The following is a 22,584-nucleotide window of genomic DNA, read 5'->3' as shown; positions in this document are numbered from 1 at the left end:
GCCAATTTTGTTTGCTTTATATTTATGGTGAGTCAAGCAGGGAAATCTTTATGTACAAACCCACAGTCATTTTTGTATGGGGTTAATACAGTTCTTCTGTTGCCAGTGCAAGTGGGTGGAATGCTAGCTCAACTAGTTTCCTCTTCCCCGACCTGGCCAGACTTTGTGGCCTCCCATGGTTTTTCTTACACATACATAGCTCTGTGTGTGGGGGGGCTCTGTGTGTGTGTGTGCGTGTGTGTGCGTGCACGTGTGCACGTGTGCACGTGTGCATGCGTGTGGTGTGCACACTGGCCTCTCCTGTCCAATCTATTTATATTTTATTGGACCTTTAAGCCTTCTCTGACCACTTTAGGTAATAGTGATTTCTTTTTTCTTCCCTTTCTCGTCAGAACATCTTAAGTAATATCAATATGACTGCTCTGTCAACTAATTTTGTATTGACTTGTGTCTATTGTGTGTTTTTATTTCTTATGTTTTAGATACTTTTGTGATAAAGGGTTTTCTGTCGATGCTGCAAGTGCCTTTAGGCCAGAGACTGTTCCTTAGACTTTTTTTATACCCCTCCCAGCGTGTTAAGTCAGTACCCAGGGATATTTAACTTGAAAAAAAACACACGTAATGGTTTTCCACTAGGGCCACGTATACCTTTTACAGGGAGTACATTTTCATAGTTGGGGGGTTACCAGTTAACAGGGAAATTTTCTAGGGTGCTGTTTTCTTACAAGTCCTTCATGACAGAGCCTTTTGGTGGTGTCACAAGATTTAAAGCTCTGTGTGTAGTTGGTTTGCACACCATGTGGATCGCAGGGCAGACGGTTCATTTTCTCTCTGGGTTCACTATTGTTTGTGTGGGTCAGCTTTTCTGCCTGCATGTTTGGAATGTAAAGTGTATGCATCCCTCTTTCAACACTCAGAATACTGAGTCTTGCTGCTGAGTTCAATCTTTTTTTTTTTTTTTTAAATTTTAAACGTGTCACTATTTAAAAAATTTTTTTATAAATTTATTTTATTTATTTATTTTTGGCTGCATTGGGTTTTCATTACTGTTTTGGGTCTTTGTTGCTGCGGCGAGCGGGGGTTACTCTTGGTTGCAGTGCGTGGGATTCTTATTGCAGTGGCTTCTCGTTGCGGAGCACGGGCTTCAGTAGTTGCAGCACCGGGCTCAGTAGTTGTGGCTCATGGGCTCTGGAGCACAGCCTCAGTAGCTGTGGCCCATGGGCTTAGTTGCTCCGCGGCACGTGGGATCTTCCGGACCAAGGATCGAACCTGTGTCCCCTGCATTGGCCAGGCGGATTCTTAACCACTGTGCCACCAGGGAAGTCCCACATCTCTTGTTTTGAAGCTATTATAAATGGGATTGTTTTAAAATTTCATTTCAGATTGTTACAAGTGTACAGAAGTTGATTTTTGTACATTAATCTTGTTTTATGTAACCTTCAGAACTCATTTAGCAATTCAACAGTTTTTTAGTGGATTCCATAGGATTTTCCATGTAAAAATCATGTAATCTGTGAATATAGGTAGTTTTACTTCTTCCTTTCCAATTAATGTCTTTTATTTCTTTTTTGCCTAATTGCTCTGGCTGGGATGTTTGGTATGATGCTGAGTAGAAATGATGAGTGTGGAATTACTGCCTTTTTCCTTATCTGGTTTGGTATCAAGGTTCTGCAAGCCTCATAAGAATGGGTTGGAGAGTGTTCCTCCTTCTATATTCTGGACTAGATTGCTTAAGATCTGAATTATTTATTCTTTGAATATATGATGAACTTGCTCGTAAAAACTTGCTTGGGTTTTCTCTTATTTTTATTGGAAGATTTTTAACTACTGATTTCAGTGTCTTAATAGTGATTCTGGGGTTATTCAGTTTTATATTTCTTCTTGAGTCATATTAGGCATGTCAGGGTAGGGATTTATCCATTTCTTTTCAACTTTCAAATATATTGGGATAGAATTTTTGTAAATACTCTGTAGGTGGTGGAAAATACAAGTTTTAAAGTTTTGGGGTATGGCTTCTGTATATGTCCATTAGGTCAGGCTTACCAGTTGTCTTATTCAAATCTTTATCTTTACTGCTGTTCTTTTGTTTCCTGAGCCATCCATTACTGAGAAAGGTATATAAAAGTCTGCCATTATGATGCAGACTTGTAGTTATGTCAATTTTGCTTTATGTTTTTAAGTTATTGTTAAATGTATGCATGTTTAGAACTCATACAGCTTCCTGGTGGATTGAACTCTTTGTTGTGTTATAGTAACCTGTGTTATCTCTAGCAATAATTTTTGCCTTCAGGTCTTTTTTTTTTTTTTTTTTACACCAACTTTCATTTGGATGGTATTTGCCTGGCAGACCTTTTCTCACCCTTTGACTTTCTGTATCTCAGTGGCTTAGATATGTGTATAAAGAGCACATGGCTGTATTTTAAAAATCCAATCTACATTGTCTTTTAATTAGAACATATAGCCCATTTACACTTATTGAAATTACTGATATATTTGGATTTATGTCATATTATTTTGTACTTTTACTTTTGTTTGTATTCGTTCCACTTTCCTGTTTTCTTTTTCCTCCTTATTTGTTGTTTTAGGAGAACCTACAGTTCTTTCCTCCTCCTGTGTTTCTCCTCTGTCCCCTTTACAACACACACAGAGTACTTGACCCCTGACACTTCCGATCACCAAATGCGTGTGGGTTTTACCCCATAACAAGCAGTTCTCTGGGACACCAGCTGGGTGTTCAACAGTTTAACTCAGTTCTGATACTCTTTTACCTGGAGATGGCATCAGATCCCACAGGTTGAGGGCTCAGTCCCACAAGACTGCCCTCCTCCCCCTTCCCCTTCCCCCCCAGTTCAGATGCCAGCCCCAAGTCCAGGTTGTCACCTGTGCTTCTGAACGACCAGCTAGAACCCAGAGGTTCCCACGACCCCCTCCTCAGCTTCGATTAATTTGCTAGAGCAGCTCACAGAACTCAGGAAAACCATTTACTTACTGTTTACCAGTTCATGATAAAGGATGGGATAAAGGACACAGATGCACATCCAGAGGAAGAGAAGCACAGGGCAAGGTATGTGGGGAGGGGCGGGAGATTCCGTGCCCTCTGGGCACACCGGTCTCCCCAGATCTTCATGGCGTCACCAACCCGGAAGCTCCCCAACCCTGTACTTTTGGGATTTTATGGAGGCTCCATCACGTAGGCATGTTCGATCATTAACTCCATTTTCAGCCTCTCCCCCTCTCAAGACAGTGGGGTGCGGAGCTACAGTCTAAGCTTCTAACCAAGACCAGCCCCCATCCAGGAGCCATTCAGGAGCCCGCCAAGAGTCGCGTTCTTAGGACAAAAGACACTCCTATCACCCAGGAAATGACAAGGGTTTTAGGAGCTCTGTGTCAGGAACTGGGGTCAAGGATGAAATACTAGAACCAAAGATGCACCTGGTGGGCTCATCACTCAGTTACCAGGTTTCAGGAGCCCTGTGCCGAGAACTGGGGGCAGAGACCAATACCTACGCTCTGTTATCTCACAAGTACCTTTTGCTTTTCACATCCCTCTCGCCCATACGTGTTGAAGTTATTTGACTTTCGCTATAGTGCTTATACTAGAAAGTTTATCAGTGCTTAAAATATTCTCTCCTTATCAGCGGTGTAAGACTCACAACAATTTAGCTCCGGTCTTTCCCTCCCGACGCATATGCTACTCTTGTCATAAACCTATGTGATAGATACATGGTTCTTCAGCTATATCTTACTTTTTTGTAACCCCACGAGTTGTATAAAACGGTAATGTTCTCTTAGAATTACCAGTCTCTTGCATACGAGACCTTTTATCTCAAATCACTTTCCTCCTGCTTGAAGTTTATCTGTTAGAACAGGGTTAACAAACCACTATTTGCAAAATCAGGGAGCGGCTGGACTTGGCCTATATAGGCTCAAGTGTGTTTATTTTATTGGAACTCAGCCATATCCTGAGGTGTCCGGGCTTATTGAAATTATCCCTTTGATATGCATCTTTACTATCTAGGGCCTGTGTCCTGTTTTTCTCCATCCTGAATCCCCTCAGCAGTCAGGGGCAGCTGCAGTGGCTGATGGTTTTCTGGCCACAGCATCCTTCGTTTAGCGAAACGGCAGGCGGCATTCTCTGTCCACAGTGTAATAACGCTGATATGTGAAGTCTTCGTAGATCTGACCCAGATATGTTGTTCCTGTTGGTTCTTATAACACCTTGTTTTCTTGTGTCTTTCTCTGACCTCTCTAGGGGAATTTCTTGAGGCCTGGATTAAAGGTAGTTTCTTCCGGAGAGGGTTTGCATCTCAACTGCCCTGGGGGTACTACCAGCCTAAATCGCTTTAAACATTAAATTACAGAGACCGGGTAACCCAATTTCAGGCTCTCCGATAGGATGAGGGCTGATTATGGTCAACAGAGTTTAAGTTTGGTAGCTCACTCAGGTTGGATGTCCCAGTTTGTGGGAGGGACCTCTTCTTAGGCCCCTACTTAGGCTGGTTTTGTCCCCTGGGTTTTGTCCTGGAGGCTTTTTGGGTGCTCAGCAAATGCCCTGTGAACTAAAAATGTCGCCTGCCGTATCAGTAAACAAAGAATGTTGCAGCCATCAAGCCATCACAATACAGCCTCCCTGAAGGTGAGCCCTGAGGGGACTCAGGATGGAAACAGGATGCCCACCATCAAGCTGTCAGCCACTGCAGCTCCCCTCCCCTCCAAGGGTGCACCCTGAGGAGACTCAGGATGGGGAAACACAGGCTCCTGGCCCCAGACAGAACAGGTGCACATCAAAGGATTGATTTCAATGAGCCCAGACTTGCATCTTCCCATATATAGAAAAGCGCTAAATTCCTTAACTTGAGACGTCTGGTTTTCTTTAATAGTAATCTTTTGATGTTCCTATTACCTGCTCTTTGCTGCAAAAACTCCTGTATATCCTGGCCCCCCCTTTGCCTCTTCAGAGCGGTCCCTCAGCGCCACCTGAGATGCTGTGTCCCGGGCTTAGGTCTTCAATTTTGTCCGCCGAATAAAACACGACTCTCAATTTTTAGTTTGTTCATTTTTTTTTTTTTCAGTTGACAGCCCATTAGGTGAGTTGACTTCAGAGCTCTGTTTACCTGCCTCCCTGATGCCCACTTTCCTGAGTGTTTACCAGCTGAACAACTGATTAAAAAACATGTTTGTATAGTTAATATGGCATTTTTAGATTTTTTACAGCAGGAGTGCCAGAGTACCTTCTCTACCAGACTACAGGAAATGGATCTCTTGTTTTTATTTTGAAACCTTTTTTCCTCCTGATTACAAGGTCATGTTCATTATAGAAAATCATAGTAAAAAAAAATTACCAAGAATAAATTTAAAAATTGGCCACAATCTCATTCCTCAGATATAAAAAGTTAACATTTTAATTTATTACCCCGCAACTTCCTATGCATATAATTTTTTAAACAAGATGACCAGAAGGTAACGGGCTTAGATTATATTTCAATAGCTATCTGTACAAAAGCACTTTTAATTTTTTATTTTAAGTTTTAATTTTTTTTGGCCGTGCCTCTCATGGCTTGTGGGATCTTAGTTCCCTGACCAGGGATTGAACCCGGGCCTTCTGTCAGTGATAAGTGTGGAGTCATAACCACTATACTGCCAGGGAATTCCCCAGAAGCACTTTTAGACTGCTCTGATTTAATGTTATCATTTGTGCTTTTGTTGTGAGCAGGCATAAGAAAAGATCCCTTGAAAAATCCTCCATCTGCTATAAAGCAGGAGTAGGCATTGCAATATTATAATATTACTCTGTACACCATTTCTAAATCCTTTTAGTACATTTCTCTAGAATTTTGAGCTTGGTAGTTGTGTCATTTCATGTGTATTTGTGTATCTCCCCATGTTACGCCTCTGAGAATTCTAACTCTCCTCCCTCCCTCTCTCCCCTTCTTTCCTTCTCTCTCTCTCTTTTTTTTTTCCACTGTGGTTTTCATAAAGATCAAAGCTTATGCCAATTGTAGTATTTATCTCATCTTTGGTTTTAAATACAGTTTTTTTCCCACCATGACTTTCTTTCCCTTTTGAAAGTTTACTATTCTCAATTTTCAAAAGTGTGTTGATATTAATGAAATAAAATTCACATTTTATGGCAAGACTTTAAACATAAAAATTTTCTCTGCCCATTTGGGCCTTCTCTCTCCACTTTAGTATGTGTTGTGCATCTGCATTAACCAGACCTCCTTGGGAGATACCATTCCTTCTTAATCTTAGGAAGGGTCACAACTGTTTAGGAGATAACCTTCCTTCTTAATCTTATAAGGGGTCATGATGATGCACACTACTCGCTTTGTACGTGTAGATCTGGGTTGTGTAAACTGTCAATAATACATCACTTGATATATAGCCCTCTGCCTCAAAAACTTATATAACCGCACTTTGACTTCTAATGGGTGGAACAGTTCTCAGAACTTCCTGAAGGACTGCCAGGTTATAATCCTTAGGTTGGCTTGAATAAAATTTTCCATTTCTTTCTTAGATCAACTATTGATTAATTTTTTTCATTGACAGTATTACACACCAACCCATAAACATGTTTGGAAATAGTATGGCCTACACTGCAAATAGGTTGCCCTTATAAATAAATGAAAGTAAGTTAATTGATTAACATTGGGAGTACAGCCTCCTCTGTATAGTCCTAATATAAAATATTCTAAGTATAATGAATATATTCATTAGGACTGAGTAGCTAACTTGCATGGACCCTGATTATACCAATGTGCTCTTTTTAAAGAGCAAGATTAACAGAAAAAGGGTCAGGGTACAGGGTATGCGACAGGTAAAAAATACTGAACCTTGGGCGTATATGAGGAAAGTGTCACCCACAAGGGCAGGATATTAGACGCCCAGTTTAGCTGAATAAGAGAATGCTCAAAAGTAATTTTCATAAAACCAAGTTTGGTAATTGCTGTATTGTTTCCTTTCAGAGCTGCTTCCGTGTTTTTAAGTTACAATGTAACTTGATTCCTGATAAGGTTCTTACATGCATGACATGTGTATGTCTTAGGCTGACTAACTTACACTTAACTAGCTATGGAATCCCATAGTATATTGAAGCCATGTAATAAATCAGTCTTCCAAAAGATAATGGACATGTGTCAGTTGTAGAAGAAAAAAGATGTAATTTTGTATTTGTTGTCATTGGCTAATATACAATGAACTTTTAAAAATTAGATTAGCAATAAAACAAGACCTTAATTATTCAAAGTCAATTTAAGTACTGAAAACACACACACACATACACACACACACACACACAGACACATTAAAACTATGAGATTAAAGGCACATAAGACCAGAATATCAAACCAGAGTGGATTAGGATATTGGAATATATTTAAATAATTATTTTTCTCTTTCCCTCTGTAGGTGAAGATGACTTAATAGAACTTACCACAGTTACTTTAGAATCTCCGAAAGCATTGCTGGCAGAGGCCTGACTAGGGGGTAGATGGTGCATCTTCTTACTCTGCAAAGTCTCCTCAGGCCCCTTCATGACAGCAGTGCTTGTTTGGCTCTGTTCTAAGACATAGCCTGATCCAAAGAGTTCTTCCATTAGACTGCTTTTCTTCTCTCTGAAAGCTGTGTCATTTGCTTTTGTTCTGGAAGATTTACCGAAAGAGGGTTCATAGGTGACAGTAGGGTGCTCCAGCCTCTGTTCTCCCCTGTGGCTGTGGTGCTTGCCTGTGCTATGAGTGCACCTCGTGCTGCCTGCATTGGCCAGCCCGCCTGAGGCAGGAAGCCCATGATGCAAGTTTTCGATCGCTTCTGTGAATGAATAATGCTTTCTTTGTCTGAAGGGTATTTTGATATTTGGAGCAGCATTTTTATCTGGCATTTCACCCATTTCACTTATTTCTGGACTTCTTTTAGACTTTTCATTTACTGTATCGTCTTCCTGACCACTTTCCCCTTCGGGATGGATTACTTGAATTCTTTTTGGTGGTAGTTCCTGTTCTTCTTTTACTGAAGTGGTTTTCTTTTCTTGATCTTCTGTTCTCTCTCTCTGTTGTCCAATATTCTCTAGACATGGCTGTGCTTCTATATGTTCCTCTTCCTTTGATAAATCTGTAGTAGAAAAATAGTTAATTTACTGACGTTTAAAATGGATGGATTTCTATTTCAAGATGGCATGTTGAACACAGTTATTTACACCTACTGACAAGCACGTTACAATGACAAAAAGGAAAGCAAATACAGGGAAAGGTGGTATTAACAAGCTTGAATGTTATACTTTCCTAGAACATACTAGATAAATGAGAATTATGAAACCAAAAGAAAATGATATTCATAAACTTTGCCAATATGTTATTAATAGGTGTTCAACACCACCAGCTAGAAGTAGTGCCCGTTAAAACAAGAGAATATTTTTTTACCCATCCAATTGGCAGATAATTTCCAGAGTTGGCCAGAATATGGGGAAATTGGAACTTTGGTTCCCCATTGGTGGCTTTGTAAGCCGGTGTGCAGCTTGGATGGCAATTTGGTAGTATCTATTAAAACTTTAAGTGAACATGCTCTTAGACCCAACAACTTCACTCGTAGAACCAAACCCTACAAAGATACACAAAGATGCGTCTAAGGATGTTCACTGCAGCCTGTTTGTGTTTTTTTTTTCCCCAATAAATTTATTTATTTATTTAATTTTTGACCGCATTGGGTCTTTGTTGCTGCGCATGGGCTTTCTCTAGTTGTGGCGAGCGTGGGCTACTCTTTGTTGGGGTGCGCAGGCTTCTCACTGCGGTGGCTTTTCTTGTTGTGGAGTGTGGGTTCTAGGCACGCGGGCTTCAGTAGTTGCAGCACACAGGCTCAGTAGTTGTGGCTCGCGGGCTCTAGAGCGCAGGCTCAGTAGTGGTGGCACACCGGCTTAGTTGCTCCACAGCATGTGGGATCTTCCTGGACCAGGGCTCAAACCCGTGTCCCCCACATTGGCAGGCAGATTCTTAACCACTGCACCACCAGGGAAGTCCTGTAGCCTGGTTTGGTAAGAGTGAAACATCCTGAACATCTGTTTAAGGATTCCTGGTTAAATGAATTAGAGCGTGTGGGACTGTGGAAAATGAGTTACTGAATGAGGAGGTGAGCATGCACTGCCAGGAGGAGATGATCGCAGAATACTGTTGTATGGAAAGATGTCCCTTCCTCTGCAGATCCTTCCCCAGGCACCGAGGAAGCCCTGTGTGCAGCTCTCCCCTCCTCAGAGGACCAGACCCTCGTGGGTTCTGAGCAAACAGCATCGCTAACAGCGAACCGCTCAGTGAGGCCATCGTTTGTGAGGGAGGATGGGGACAATATCGGGTGTGCAAAGAGTTGGAACATTTCCTCATGTGACTACATTCTGGAATAAAATTATTCACTTATACTCTAGGAAAATGAAAATAATACTAGCAGGAGAAAGAAGTATGTTTCAAGAATGGTGTACTTCAATATAAAATAAAAAGTTAAAAAAAAGTAGATTTAAAAAAAAAGAATTAATGCTGAGCCTGGAAGCCAGTCAAACGTACAATTAACTCTAAATAGCTGTTAATATTATGCCCTATGATACCTGATGAAAATGTTAACATTTGAGAACATGGGGGAAAGTACTTATTTTCCACGACCTCCCCAGCCCCGCCTGGCCTCCCCGCTGCCGCCCAGGAGCGGGTCTGGTCCCTCCTCTGCACCAACTCCTTCCCGGCTCCACGGTCCTCACCGTGGCCGAAGCGCCCTGCCCGCCGCCCCCTCCGACACGCCACCTCCTACTTCGTCGCCCCCTGTGCGACCCCTCCTCTGGGCCCAGCGTCTGTGGGACCATCTCTTCTCGGGGTTCCACTAGTCTTCCTTCTAGTGTCCTGAGCTGCCGTCAGCTCACCCTCAGCCCCTTCCCTGTCCCCTTCTCGGTGGGGACCTTCTTTCCAGCACCCACCGCCCTCTCGCAGCCCCACAGGTCTTCTCCAAGGGCACAGGCTCCCGAGGGCGGGGCATCTTGTCCCCAGGGCCCGGAGCAGTGCCTGACACAGTATATGCGCAGAAAATATTTGTCAAGTGAATGAGGAAACTTTCTAGGACAGTAAGAATTACCAAAATGGGGCTTCCCTGGTGGCGCAGTGGTTAAGAATCCGCCTGCCAATGCAGGGGACATGGGTTCGAGCCCTGGTCCGGGAAGATCCCACATGCCGCGGAGCAACTAAGCCCGTGCGCCACAACTACTGAGCCCGCGCGCCTAGAGCCCATGAGCCACAACTACTGAAGCCGGTGCACCTAGAGCCGGTGCTCTGCCACGGCAATGAGAAGCGCGCGCACCACAACAATGAGGAGCCCCCGCCCGCCGCAACTAGAGAAAGCCCGCGTGCAGCAATGAAGATCCAACGCAGCCAAAAATAAATAAGTTTATTTTTAAAAAAATTACCAGAATGGACTAAAAAATAGGTGGAAAACGTAAACTGACCAGTGACCACAGAAGGAACCACATGGGAGCCAGTGGCTTTCCAGGGGTTCTGCCCACCCTCGGTGTTATTTAAACCTCATTCTAAAGCCAGTCTGGCCTCACTGCTAAGAGAGGGCCCCTCCTGGCACGGCCCTGGGCCCCTCGGGGGCTGTTCCCGCGGCTGCTCTTTCCAGGGAGGTTGTGCTCGCCCAGCCCGGTGGGGTGTCACCCAGATGTCCCTTTAGCAATAACTTAACATGGAAACAATGGGGCAATGTCGTCAGCGTTCTGAGGGAAGATGATCTCCAGCCTAGAATTTTCTTTCCAGTCAATTATTAAGTCTAAGTAGAAACATGACATCTCCAGAGGAAATGCACACAGATTTGCCTTCCACGCAAGTGTTCTCAAGAAGCCAGTAGAGATTGTGCTCGTAGGACATGATGGCGTTTACCAGGAAAGGGAAGGACACAGGGTAGGAAGGAGATCTGGTGGCGAAGGGGTGACAGGAACCAGCAGGAAGGGTGAAGGGAGGCCCCAGGACCGCAGAGGGCACCAAGCCAAGGGCTTAAGCATTAAGGGCTGGCACCACCAAGCCCCTGCCCCGCTAACCCCCCAGCCTCCAGTGTCCTTGGTCTGACCTGACCACGCGGGGCCTGGCCAAGCTGTCACCCTCACTATGGTGCCTGCAGCCTGGGTGGGCCGAGAACCCTCATTTCACCGCACAGAGCCCTCTGCTCTCTCTCAGGAGCCCAGCACACGGGGCCTCTCCCCACACCCCACCTGCAGAGCAGCCCTGCCGCTGCCGGTCTCCGATGGGTCCCCAGCTCCCAGGACCCGGCATGACCTTGGCCCTGGCTGGGCTCCGGTGCCTTCAGGGAAGCTGCGGCGAGCCTGCCTGCTCTGGAATCTTCTTTAGGGGCAGTGCTGCCCTTTACTCAGCTGGGTTTGAGATTGAGACTCAGTTTTTTAAAACTGAACATGTTGTCTAAGAATACACATGGGATCAGGAGTTGTGCGGAAAAGCTGGCATAAAATGGAAGATCGTGGTTGTTTGTGGTGGGCGGCGGGAGGGTTATGGTTATGAAGGGTCTGCAGGGTGTCCCAGGGGACAGTAATGTTCTGCGTCTTAAGCAGGTAGTGGAGTTCGTTTTATAACAGTTCTTTAAATTGAATATATCTGTTTTATATATACTTTTATACACACACTGAGTAATTCACAAGTTAAAAAAAATAAAGTAAAGGAGAGGGGCTTCCCTGGTGGCGCAGTGGTTAGGAATCCGCCTGCCAACGCAGGGGACACGGGTTCGAGCCCTGGTCCAGGAAGATCCCACATGCCGTGGAGCAACTAAGCCCACAAGCCACAACTACTGAAGACCCTGCGCCTAGACCCCGTGCTCCGCAACAAGAGACGCCACTGCTATGAGAAGACAGTGCACCGCAACGAAGAGTAACCCGCTTGCCGCAGCTAGAGAAAAGCCCGTATGCAGCAATGAAGACCCAACACAGCCAAAAAAAAAAGTAAAGGAGACTTTTGAAAGTTGTTAAAATTACCTTCATATTTTCTCTTGGAATCCTCTTGGTTTGGTAGTTTACTGATACAGTGAGAAATTGCATGGATTATTTCAATCGATTTTTCTTTATGACCAATGTTTCCTCTTGTCTTTTTACCCTATAATTTAGAAAAGTGGCAAAAACATATTTTTGGCAGTAGAAGTAATTTTAAATTGTGTTTTATTTAATGAATACAAATACTTTTTGTATAGAACAAGTGAGTAAAGCTTATTTTTGTAAAGATATGTTTAATTAGACACTGCAAGAATTCAAATTTGCTGTACCTTAGTTGTCAAAGATGGAAAATCTTCCGATTTTTGGGTTTCCTGGTGTCGCATACTTGTAAGTGAAACACTTTTCCTTTCTGCTTGTACTGACTTTGTTGAAGAAACTACAGAACAGGTGTATTATATGTAAGAAACATATTTTACAATTGGAAGCAATACTGACTTTAAATATAACAACTGAAGTTTGTAATGTAATTATAAAACAAAGTATAGTAGATGTTTTCTAAAGATTTTCAGTAAATGTATAACATTTGCCAGTTTCACTTTTTCCCCTAGCATCTCGCCTGTTTTGTCTTATTTTGGGCCCCAGAGGTTATGGCGATCACAGTGGTAAAGTACCAAAGAAGCAGGCGTTAGGATGGGTTGGCATTGCCATTGGAGGACACGGCTGTCCCTGCTGGCAGAAGGGATTCAAAACCGTAGCTGTGCAGTTGTGAGAGGGTGCGCCATCGTGTCTCCTGTGTCAGAGCTCTTGGTTGTCGCCGGTTGGATTGCCCACACTAAAGTGCACGAACGCTAAACCTAGTAGTCACTTTCCTTGAAGTGTTATCCCATTTAAATGACCCCATGTTTGATTTTATCATCTTCTCTGCTGGCTGTTGTTCTGGATTATAAACCAAAAGCAAACAAAGGCAGGCAAGGAAATCTGAGGTTGTTGCCTTGAAAAGTAAACACATAGTTACTTGTAGCAAAATGAGAGGCAAGTGTTCCTATTGTGCCTCTTCTGAGCAGAATCTTATGCTGGGAGATCTTGGTGGGGAGGGAATAAGTACATCCTGTCTTGAAGGAAAAGATACTACTCAGCAATAAAAAGGTACAAACTAATGATAGTAGCACAGCACAGATGCGTCTCAAAAACATGCTGGCCAAGAGAAGCCAGACAGCAAAGAGGACCTGCTGTACAATCCCACACATGAAATTCTACAACAGGCAAACTGACCTATTGTGACCGAGGAAATCCGAGGTTGTGTTGGGCTGGGGCTGGGGGACCCCTGACTGCCAGGGGCATGAGGGGGCACCTCCTGAGGAGATGGGTGGGTGTTCTAAATCTTGAGGGAGGTGGTGGTTACATGCCTATAAGCACTTGTCAAAACCCATGGAATTGCATGCTTAAAACGGGTGCATCGTGTTGGGGTAAACTGTACCTAAATAAAGTTAACCTTAAAAGTCCACACAGTGGCTAACAGATCTACCTAGAAAGTCCAGTATTTGGCAGACATTTTGCATCAAGTTGAAAGTTATCCTCTCATTCACCTGAGTAAGGACATAAAAGACTGAGTGGAGGATGGGAACACGGGAAAGTCTCTCTATTCTCTTCTAGCTGTTTCAACCATGTCACACTTTTGTTATTCTAGAATCACAAAATGTGTCTCAATGCTTAACAAAGTGAGTTTTTAAAATGTCTGTCATCTTGGTGATATAAGTTAGAAAATCTGACTAGATACTTCAAAATAGATTTCGAGCAAAAATAATTAAAACATACTTTACCTTTTGGATAATCTTCTTTGTCACATAAATTTCTAAGTATCTGGTTAGTATAGATGTTTCTAATTTCCAGCTCTCGACCCTTCTCCTAAAGAGAACCACAATACCAATATTTCTATAATTGTTTGCTTTTATCAACCTTGATTTCTTGTAAAAAAACAATTTAAAGTGAGCTCAGTGTTCTTTGGATAAAATCTATAGGTTCCAGCAGAAACAGAAATGGGCCATATCATTATATATCATTCCCGACATCAAAAAGCACTAGGCTTTAAAAAAAAAAACACTAGCTTTTTAATAGAGTAACAAACCATTGTGAGTGGACAATATATATATTTTTCAATTAATTAATTAATTAATTTTTGGCTGCATTGGGTCTTCGTTGCTGCGCACGGGCTTTCTCTAGTTGCAGCGAGCGGAGGCTACTCTTTGTTGTGGTGCGCGGGCTTCTCACTGCGGTGGCTTCTCTTGTTGCGGAGTGCGGGCTCTAGGCACGTGGGCTTCAGTAGTTGTGGCTCGCGGGCTCTAGAACGCAGGCTCAGTAGTTGTGGCACACGGGCTTAGCTGCTCTGCGGCATGTGGGATCTTCCCTGACCAGGGATCGAACCCGTGTCCCCTGCATTGGCAGGCGGATTCTTAACCACTGAGCCACCAGGGAAGCCCCATTTTTGAATTGGGTTATTTGTTTTTTGGTTGTTGAGTTTTTCCTCACAGTCTCTTTTATTCTATAAGTTCCCACCCTCATCTCTTTTATTTGTTTCACATTGATATTTATTTGTTGTGGAAACAAGGTAGTTTGTGCTGTAGAGTTTGCCACAGTCTGATGTTGCTGATCGCATCCCTGAGGCGTTGCTTATCGTGTTCCCCTGCTACCATATTTCTCTTAAATTTGTTGTTAGAGCTAAATGTTTAATCATATCTAGGTATGTTTTTTCTGGCAATAGTACTCCCTAGGTGGAGGTGTGTACGTCTGTCAGGAAGTGCATAGCATCGGATGGTTTCCCTTTGTGGCGATCATTGCTTAGATCCACTATTTCATTAGAAGTTCCAAAATAGTGATATTCTCATCCTTTCATTCCTTCTTCATTATTGATGGAAATGTCTTTACAAGGAAGGTTTTCCCTTCTCACAAGTTATTTGGTTACTCTGAGTATAGGAAAGGTAAAAGTAATTGTTTCTTTTCCTTTATTTACCAGTTTTTGAAATAGTGTGCTGCTTCCCAAGCATCCTCTAAAGGTGACTGAGTAATCACTGAGGTGTTTTGTTTTGTAAATATCCTTATGAACTTTCTGATTTCTGTATATTTGCTAAGTTTCAATCCACACAGTTATCTTTACTGATCCTAAATTGCCCCATCTTTGGCCAGTAAGAACCATCTTTGGCTCCTGAATCTCTTTGACATTACCCTAATGGTTCTTTGTAGTTTCCTTGCTTCTCTATATGTCCCAGGCTCACGTAGTATAGTTCATGCTCCAGACCTAGAATTTTTTTAAGGTGCCTTAGTTCTTTTCAGTGGGTTATGGATTTTGAACATGATAGTATGTCATTAGGGGTATTCATTGTTAGTGAGTGGGTCACATTAGGAAATATGTATTTATTTTTAAAGATAAAAATGTATCATAAGATCATACCTTCACTTCAATTCACAATCAGGACTACAGGAGTTTTATTTGACCTTATCTTACTTCTGTATTTTCTTTCTTCCGTCTCCCAAATCCCAGTTCTCAATGACACCAACATAGTTCATTATGTGCTTTATCCCATAAGATACATACAACAGTCTCAAAATAACCGTACCAACTCTGTCATCAAGAGTGTATTTCACTAGGCATATGCAGTGAAATTGACGTGTTTTAAGTCTCTTGGAATGGTGTCTCTCTGTGACATTATGCCTACACCGGAATACACAGTGGGCTCTTTTTTTTTTTTTTTTTTCATTTTACTCTGGATTTTTAGGGAACGTTTTTTGATTTTTTTTTTTACATTTCATTCTGCTTCATAATTACACAAAATATTTACATATTTCCAAAGTCAAATCTACCAAAAAGATATTCAAGGAAATCTAGGTTCTATAGCTGTCCCTTCTACTCTATTTTCTCCCCATTTCCACTATTATCCTACTATGCTTTTTTCAAAATAGAAGCAAATTTGTAGATATATTTGTACTGTCTCCTTTCCTTACATGATGGCATACTACACACTTCCCTCTGCCTTCCTTTTCGCACTTATCAATATACCCTGGCGATTACTCCATATTACAATATAAAGAACCCTCATGCCATTTTACAGATGCACAGAAATCCATTGCGTATATTTACTTTTCTTTTTAAAAATAAATTCGGATGTTACTGTATATAGAATTTTGTATCTTTCTTTTCATTAAGCATTTCATTAATTATTAAGCTTTCCTCCTGTCAAAATTGTTTTTTAATGACTGTATAGTATATATGTGCACATGGCTGCATATGAAAGCACAAACTTTATTTTAAAATTCCCTGATTGTGTCTCCATATGTGTGTGTGTTTGCTTTGACCAGTGGATCTTGAAGCCTCTTCTGTTAGACTTCTAAGGTAGTTCCTATAGCCGTGCCCATTTTCTGGCATATTCTTCTCTCTGAAGTTTCCTGAGGCTCCAGAGAAGAATGAAACAGAACTCTTTTCCCTGCTTTACAAAGGGAGAGTTTACATCCAACTTTCTTCCCTGTCTCTGAGTGCTCTCAAGGCTCCTGGGAAACCTGTATTTCCTATTTGACATAAAAGTTAAAGATTCTTGTCTTAAAGAATCATGCTTAAGATTTACTAACTGAGGCTTGAACGACCTATATTTCTTAAGTATTTTATCTAGCTTTTCCAACTTGTTGCACATTTTAGAAATCTTGAAGGCAGAAAGAACAAAAGTCTGAAAAGTAAATTTTTTAAAATTTTTCTTTTTCTTTTTCTTTTGGCTGCACTGCACAGCTTGTGGGATCTTAGTTCCCCAACCAGGGATGGAACCTGGGCCCCGGCAGTGAAAGTACTGAGTCTTAACCACTGGACCGCCAGGGAACTCCCCAAAGAAAATATTTTTAATTCTCACTTTTAGGGCAGATTTAAAAAAAATTGAAGTATAGTTGCTGTACAATATTATATGTTACAGGTGTACGGTATAGTGATTCACAATTTTTAAGGGTTAAACTCCATTTATAGTTATTATAAAATATTGGCTATATTCCCTGTGTTGTACAATACATCCTTGTAGCTTATTTTATACCTAATAATTTGAACCTTTTACTCCTCTACCCCTATATTGCCCCTCCCCCTTCCCTCTCCCCACTGGTAGCCACTAGTTTGTTCTATCTGTGAGTCTGCTTCTTTTTTGTTATATTCACTAGTTTGTTGTACTTTTTAGATTCCACAAATAAGTGATGTCATAGAGTATTTGTCTTTCTCTGACTTTTCACTTAGCATAATACTCTCCAAGTGAGGGCACATTTTAAAGGACAGTTTTGTAAGCATATTTGCAAGTGAGGCCTTAAAATGAATTTATGTATATATAAAGTAGATAAGCAACAAGGATTTACTGTACAACACAGAGAACAATATTCAATATCTTGTAATAAATGATAACAGAAAATAACCTGAAAAAAATATAACTGCATCACTTTGCTGTACACCTGAAACTAACACAATATTGTAAATCAACTATACGTCAATAAAAAAAATGAAAAAATGAATTTATGGGCTACAAAAAGCACTCTAAATATTTTAATGTTATAAGTGAATTTTTTAAATAGAAAAACTTATTTTGGGTTCCACTAAAATGTTAACAAAGTACAATATTACTTCATGTGATGAGATAAAAATGATAATAAGAAGTCTTGTGAATGAATAGACAAGAGTTTTAATTTTTCTAATTACATATTCACCAGGCTGTTAACTGATTCTCATAATTTCAGATCCTCTGTTCATATGGTTGTAGGGAAAAAAGTTAATTTGAGAAAGCTATACTTGAAGTTAAGTAATTCAAAGATATATTAGGCATAAATAGCTCTGATAGTTTGGGAAGAAGCATTTCACAAATTTTGTTACATTTTGCTTTAAAAGAAGTACCTTAAGTTTTTGTTGAAGGTGTTTTATTTCCATTTGCAGAGTCTTTGTAGCTGCTTGAGCTGCTAAGGTCTTCTGGTTCTCAAAGGCCAACTGCCGAGTAAAGGCTTTATTGTTCAGCCTCAGTTGTTTCTCCAAGCTCTGAAAATAGTATATATTTCAACTCTCTGGAACCAGTGTAGTATTATAAAATACTTCGACTGTAATGAAACTAATTACATTTATGAAAAGTGCAAAATTTTAATACAATTTTAGTGGATGGCTTGTCTAGAGGACACATATTAGAACTAAATATTACCACACACACAAAAAGCCAAAAAATTCCAGATCCCAACTCTAGGGAATAAATATCATGTTTCCAGCCTCATGTTTTTTTTACACTCTGGAATTTGGTAAAAAAATTTTTTGGAACAGATCCTGAAAAATCAATAAGTAAAATCAACGTTATACTTTACAACTAAACCAGCGTCAGTGCAGACCATCACGCTCGGACTGTGATTCTCAGATAACTGAGACGGGAAGTTACGATGGGGTCTCACAGAGCCACACCACGTGGATGAATTATAAGCCAATGAAACGACTGACTTAGCACAGTAACCATCTATAAATACGAAGGACTCACTGTTGCATGTTTGCCTTCTCTGTGGAATAAGAACTGTTTTACTGGAGAACTGCTTGAGTGGGTCTTTGACAGGAACTTGGCCAAAAGGCCTTTTCTTTCCTCCTTTTCCATAAAGTGTGGTTTCCCTCGTTACAACATTAATACTTTCTCATTAAAGTGGAAAATATGGTAAGCTAATAGGACGAAATAATCGCTAAAAATCCCATTTCCTAACATATTAACATTAAAAAAAATACTGACATGTTTTGGCCCACAAACTTTTTCTCCCACCAAATGCCCTACAACCAAATGAAATTTCCCATACAACCAAGTGCCTCCGATAAGAAAATAGCTAATTAGTTCTCAAGTTCTTTTTGGTTTTGGTTGTAGTATAAAAACATGAGCTACTTAAACATGTTTGTGTAAAAAATATGTAGATGAGATACAAATACATTTACTTTCACATGACAGACAGATGCTAAGATGGATCCAATCCTACCTGAAAGGCCAAACTTTAGAAGTTTGGTATACTATTTACATGAATGAAAAATGAGGTGGCTCATTATTTCCTGTAGCTTCCATATCCATTTTATGTGAAAAAATTCTCTTTGAAAATAGAGGAGGGTTTCACCAAAAAAGAAATAACAGAAAAAACAGTGGCTGAAATGAACTTGATATCTTATTATTATTTCAAGATCATTGAAAATACTTGTCTCTCACCTTTAGGGAATTAAACAGTAAATCACTTCCATTTGTGTTTATGTCCATAGAGACCAAAGCTACCTAATGTAAAATAGGCAGAATTCTCAATATGATCAGAGTGTTCTCCCAAATCATCCCTTGTAATGTAATACCCAAGCTTTTGACCACCATGTACCCTTGAGGATTATCTATCTATTCATTTCTAAAATTATTTAAATTCCCTTCCCCTATCTGTCCCCAGGAATATTACCTGGGGAAATTTTCTATTTCTAGGATATTAGAAATGTCTCGACAGACTGATGAGGGAGAGAACAAGGAGGGGGCTGGCGAGGAGATGCACTCAGGGTTTAGGGAAGTAGCCTTTTAAGAAGGCAGTTTTGAGTAGAGGCTTGCTTTCTAGGAGAGGTTTCCCAAAACACAGCACAGCACAACCCCCTTCAGCATGTGAACAAACTCCCTTGACCTCAGCAGCTGGACTGCCTGAGAGAATGGTCATTTCCAGGCAAATGAGCCCAGCTGTAGCTGAGCAGAACCGCACGGGGCCTTCCCAGGACAGAACCCCTCACCCCACCCCCTGCAGTGTCCTCCACCTGCCTCTGGTCTGTAGAAAAGCTTTATCCTCTTAGGCCTTTCCTGAGTTCCAAAGAGTAAATTTAATCAGAGAAATGAGAAAATGAAGAAAGAAAGGAAAATAGTCAAGAAAGACAAAGTAATAACAGTTTAGCCATTAAACAAAGTAAAGGACCTTTAGTCCCTCCTCAGGGCCTACAGTTAATATTCTGAGCCATGTCCTGTGAGCTGTTCTGTAGATACTGAAACCCTATCAGGTAGAAGAAGTTAACTGCATGCTGCCCACCAGCATGGAGACTGCAGTCGGGTTGATGATACTGACTCCTGATTACCTCACCACCAACCAATCAGAAGAATGTCCACGAGGTGATCACACAGCCCACGTCCCCCCTCCCTCACCCTGTCTTTAAAAACCTTTCCCTGAAAGCCATCAGGGAGTTTGGGCCTTTTGAGCACTTGCTTGGTGCTCTGCCGTAAACACCTTCCTTCACTACAGCCCAGTGTCAGTAGATTGGCTTTACTGTGCACGGGCGAGCGGACCCGAGTTAGGTTGGGTAACATAGCCACAGGACCTCTCGCTCAGTGCACAACAGAAGGAGCTGTTTCTCTCTCTCCTGTGCCCCTCCCCTTCCCCTTCCCCTTCCCCACCCCCTCGCCATCAGACACCACCATCCGTGTGCTCTTGCTCAGCACGGCAGCTGGTAGTACTTCATTCCACAGGCATATATGATGAATGCACACCCTCTCTCTATTAACTTTGGAAACAATGTTTCTAGACCTCTGAAATACAGACCTGTATTTGTTTGTCATTTCCCTCCATTTTTGTTGTAAGAACAGACAATCTTTGAGTAAGCTCATCCCTCTCTGCAAGATGTTTGTCTTCAGAAAGTTTCTGCAGTGCCTGCAAGGCATCTTTAGTCTTCAACAGCTCGCTGTCTGTTTCTCTAAGTTTCCCAGACACGGCTCTTTCCTTTCCCTGGGATTTCCTGAGTAGCTCCCTTAAATTTTTTACTTCGTTCTGATGTTTAACCACAATTTGAGGTAGATTATTTTGTGAATTCTCATATTTTCCTATAGCTTTCAAGTGCTTAAGCTGGAGTTGTTTCAGAAATTGGTTTTCTACGACTGTGGCCTCCAGTTTGCGATGTAGATCAGCTAATTCATTTTTCAGTTCTTTAATCTTGTGAAGCCTCGCTGAGAGTATGCGGTGAGTTATGGCATCTCGTCTCTGGGCAGCCACATGGATCTGAGAATTTAAAAATGGTGCATTCCAGTTGTGCTTTTTCTCCACTGAGATCTCCTTCTGGCCTGTGTAAGCAGATAATCCAGTTTGTTACTAGTAATGTGTATATAGATATGTAGATATGTAAATATACAGGCATGTGTTATTACACTACCCACCCCCTGCCCTCACACATATACATACACACACGCAAACTAGAAGGGGAAGGAACTAACACTGAATGAATACCCATGCTTTAGGCTAGGTACTTTATGTTTTGGTATCTCGTTTAATACAATCCTTTAACGTCAGTAGTAGTCTATTTTAGAGCTGGAGATTATAAGTCATTTTTCAAAGGTTACATAACCACAAAGTGACATAAAATGAACTGAAAACCAGGTCTTCTCTGACTCTAAAACCTGTACTTATTTCTATCATAAAAGGTATACTGAAAATCATAATACTCGATAACATTTACTAAGGGTTTACCATATGTGAAGCATTGAATTAAATGCTTTATGTAGATTATCTGACATAATTCTTCCAACAAAACGTTACAAGGCAATCAGAGTGTAACATTAGAGCCTAATGTTATATATATGATGATCTCATAAATTTAAAAAGAACCTTAAAAAGCCATTAAACTGCTTAGAGTATTCATATAAGTATTCCATCTCTCAATAAACCCAACACAACCAATTTTTCCTCTGTTACTTTTGGGTGAGCACTAAATTAACCGGTTAGATGGTTTGTATCTGGGAGTCTATTTTGAACAAAAAGCATCTAAACGATATTACATGAAGCTTATGTAACCGAATTCAAGTATGTCAAATGTATGTGTAACCTCACTGTATTATTATCCCATTTTAAAGATGAAAAAACTGTGCTGAGTGATGTCATTTATCAATGGGCACACAGCTGGTAAGTGGTGAGACAGACTTACGTCTATGTACCTTTGTCACTGCCCCATATGTATTGTATGTGCATCTGTATGATATTCATATGTGCATCTGTGTATGTAAATATATGTGTGTGTGCATGTGCACATATTAGTATATCTATACTCTGAGAAAGAAAGAGATTGAAACTGGATTCTAGAATCTAAAAAAAATATTGTCCTCATCCTGGAGAGAGAAAGGCTCTTAGTGGCCAGTGTCACTGGAGTCCTAACCCTAAGCTATTGGCCAAGTGTGGACACATCATCTGAGACATGGCTCAGCGTGTTTGGTCTAGGTGGTGGGAAAGGCAGTTCTGCCTGTGATGGAAACAATGAGTCAACAGAAACAGAAGATGCTTTCTGAGGATAAAGCATGTAAATCTTGAGCATGACAGACCACACAGATTTCACAATGATCACAGGATCAGTATCAAATCAATAACCAATGGACTGTCTTTACAGCTATGCCTCCAGAGGTTTTTATTTTCCCACTGGGAACAATGTAGTAGGGGCTATGGTTGAATACTTGAGTATCTTGGAATAGACTTTTGAGCACACTGAAAACTGGGAAGCGGAGGTCAGACTCTTAAGACACCTACTAGAAGGCCAGAGAAGAGGTGTCTGTGGTTGTATCAGGCTGGACACTCTAATACCTTGGGCACTGGCTGGGGGAGTTCTAGACCCAGGCAGTGTGGATCAGGCT

The 22,584-nt window shown here is 41.3% G+C and overlaps 1 protein-coding gene across 1 annotated transcript in view; it reads right to left on the bottom strand.

The window, feature by feature from the left end:
- Positions 1-6,786: 6,786 nt before the first annotated feature.
- Positions 6,787-22,584, bottom strand: part of LCA5L (lebercilin LCA5 like) — a 40,275-nt gene continuing 24,477 nt past the window's right edge. Inside the window, exons 3-8 of the mRNA XM_029214754.1 lie at positions 20,516-21,030; positions 17,853-17,990; positions 13,771-13,855; positions 12,280-12,386; positions 11,996-12,113; positions 6,787-8,106 (exon numbers count right to left, since the gene is read on the bottom strand). Coding sequence (XP_029070587.1) covers positions 7,376-8,106; positions 11,996-12,113; positions 12,280-12,386; positions 13,771-13,855; positions 17,853-17,990; positions 20,516-21,030 — 1,694 coding nt within the window. The 3' untranslated portion in view covers positions 6,787-7,375. The remainder of the gene's footprint in view (positions 8,107-11,995; positions 12,114-12,279; positions 12,387-13,770; positions 13,856-17,852; positions 17,991-20,515; positions 21,031-22,584) is intronic.

The sequence above is a fragment of the Monodon monoceros genome, unplaced genomic scaffold, assembly GCF_005190385.1.
Source record: "Monodon monoceros isolate NGI ecotype Baffin Bay Population unplaced genomic scaffold, NGI_Narwhal_1 Super_Scaffold_11, whole genome shotgun sequence".
Taxonomy (NCBI): Eukaryota; Metazoa; Chordata; class Mammalia; order Artiodactyla; family Monodontidae; genus Monodon; species Monodon monoceros.
The sequence above is the reverse complement of the archived record's forward strand: the minus strand, read 5'-3'. Positions and strand labels throughout refer to the sequence as shown.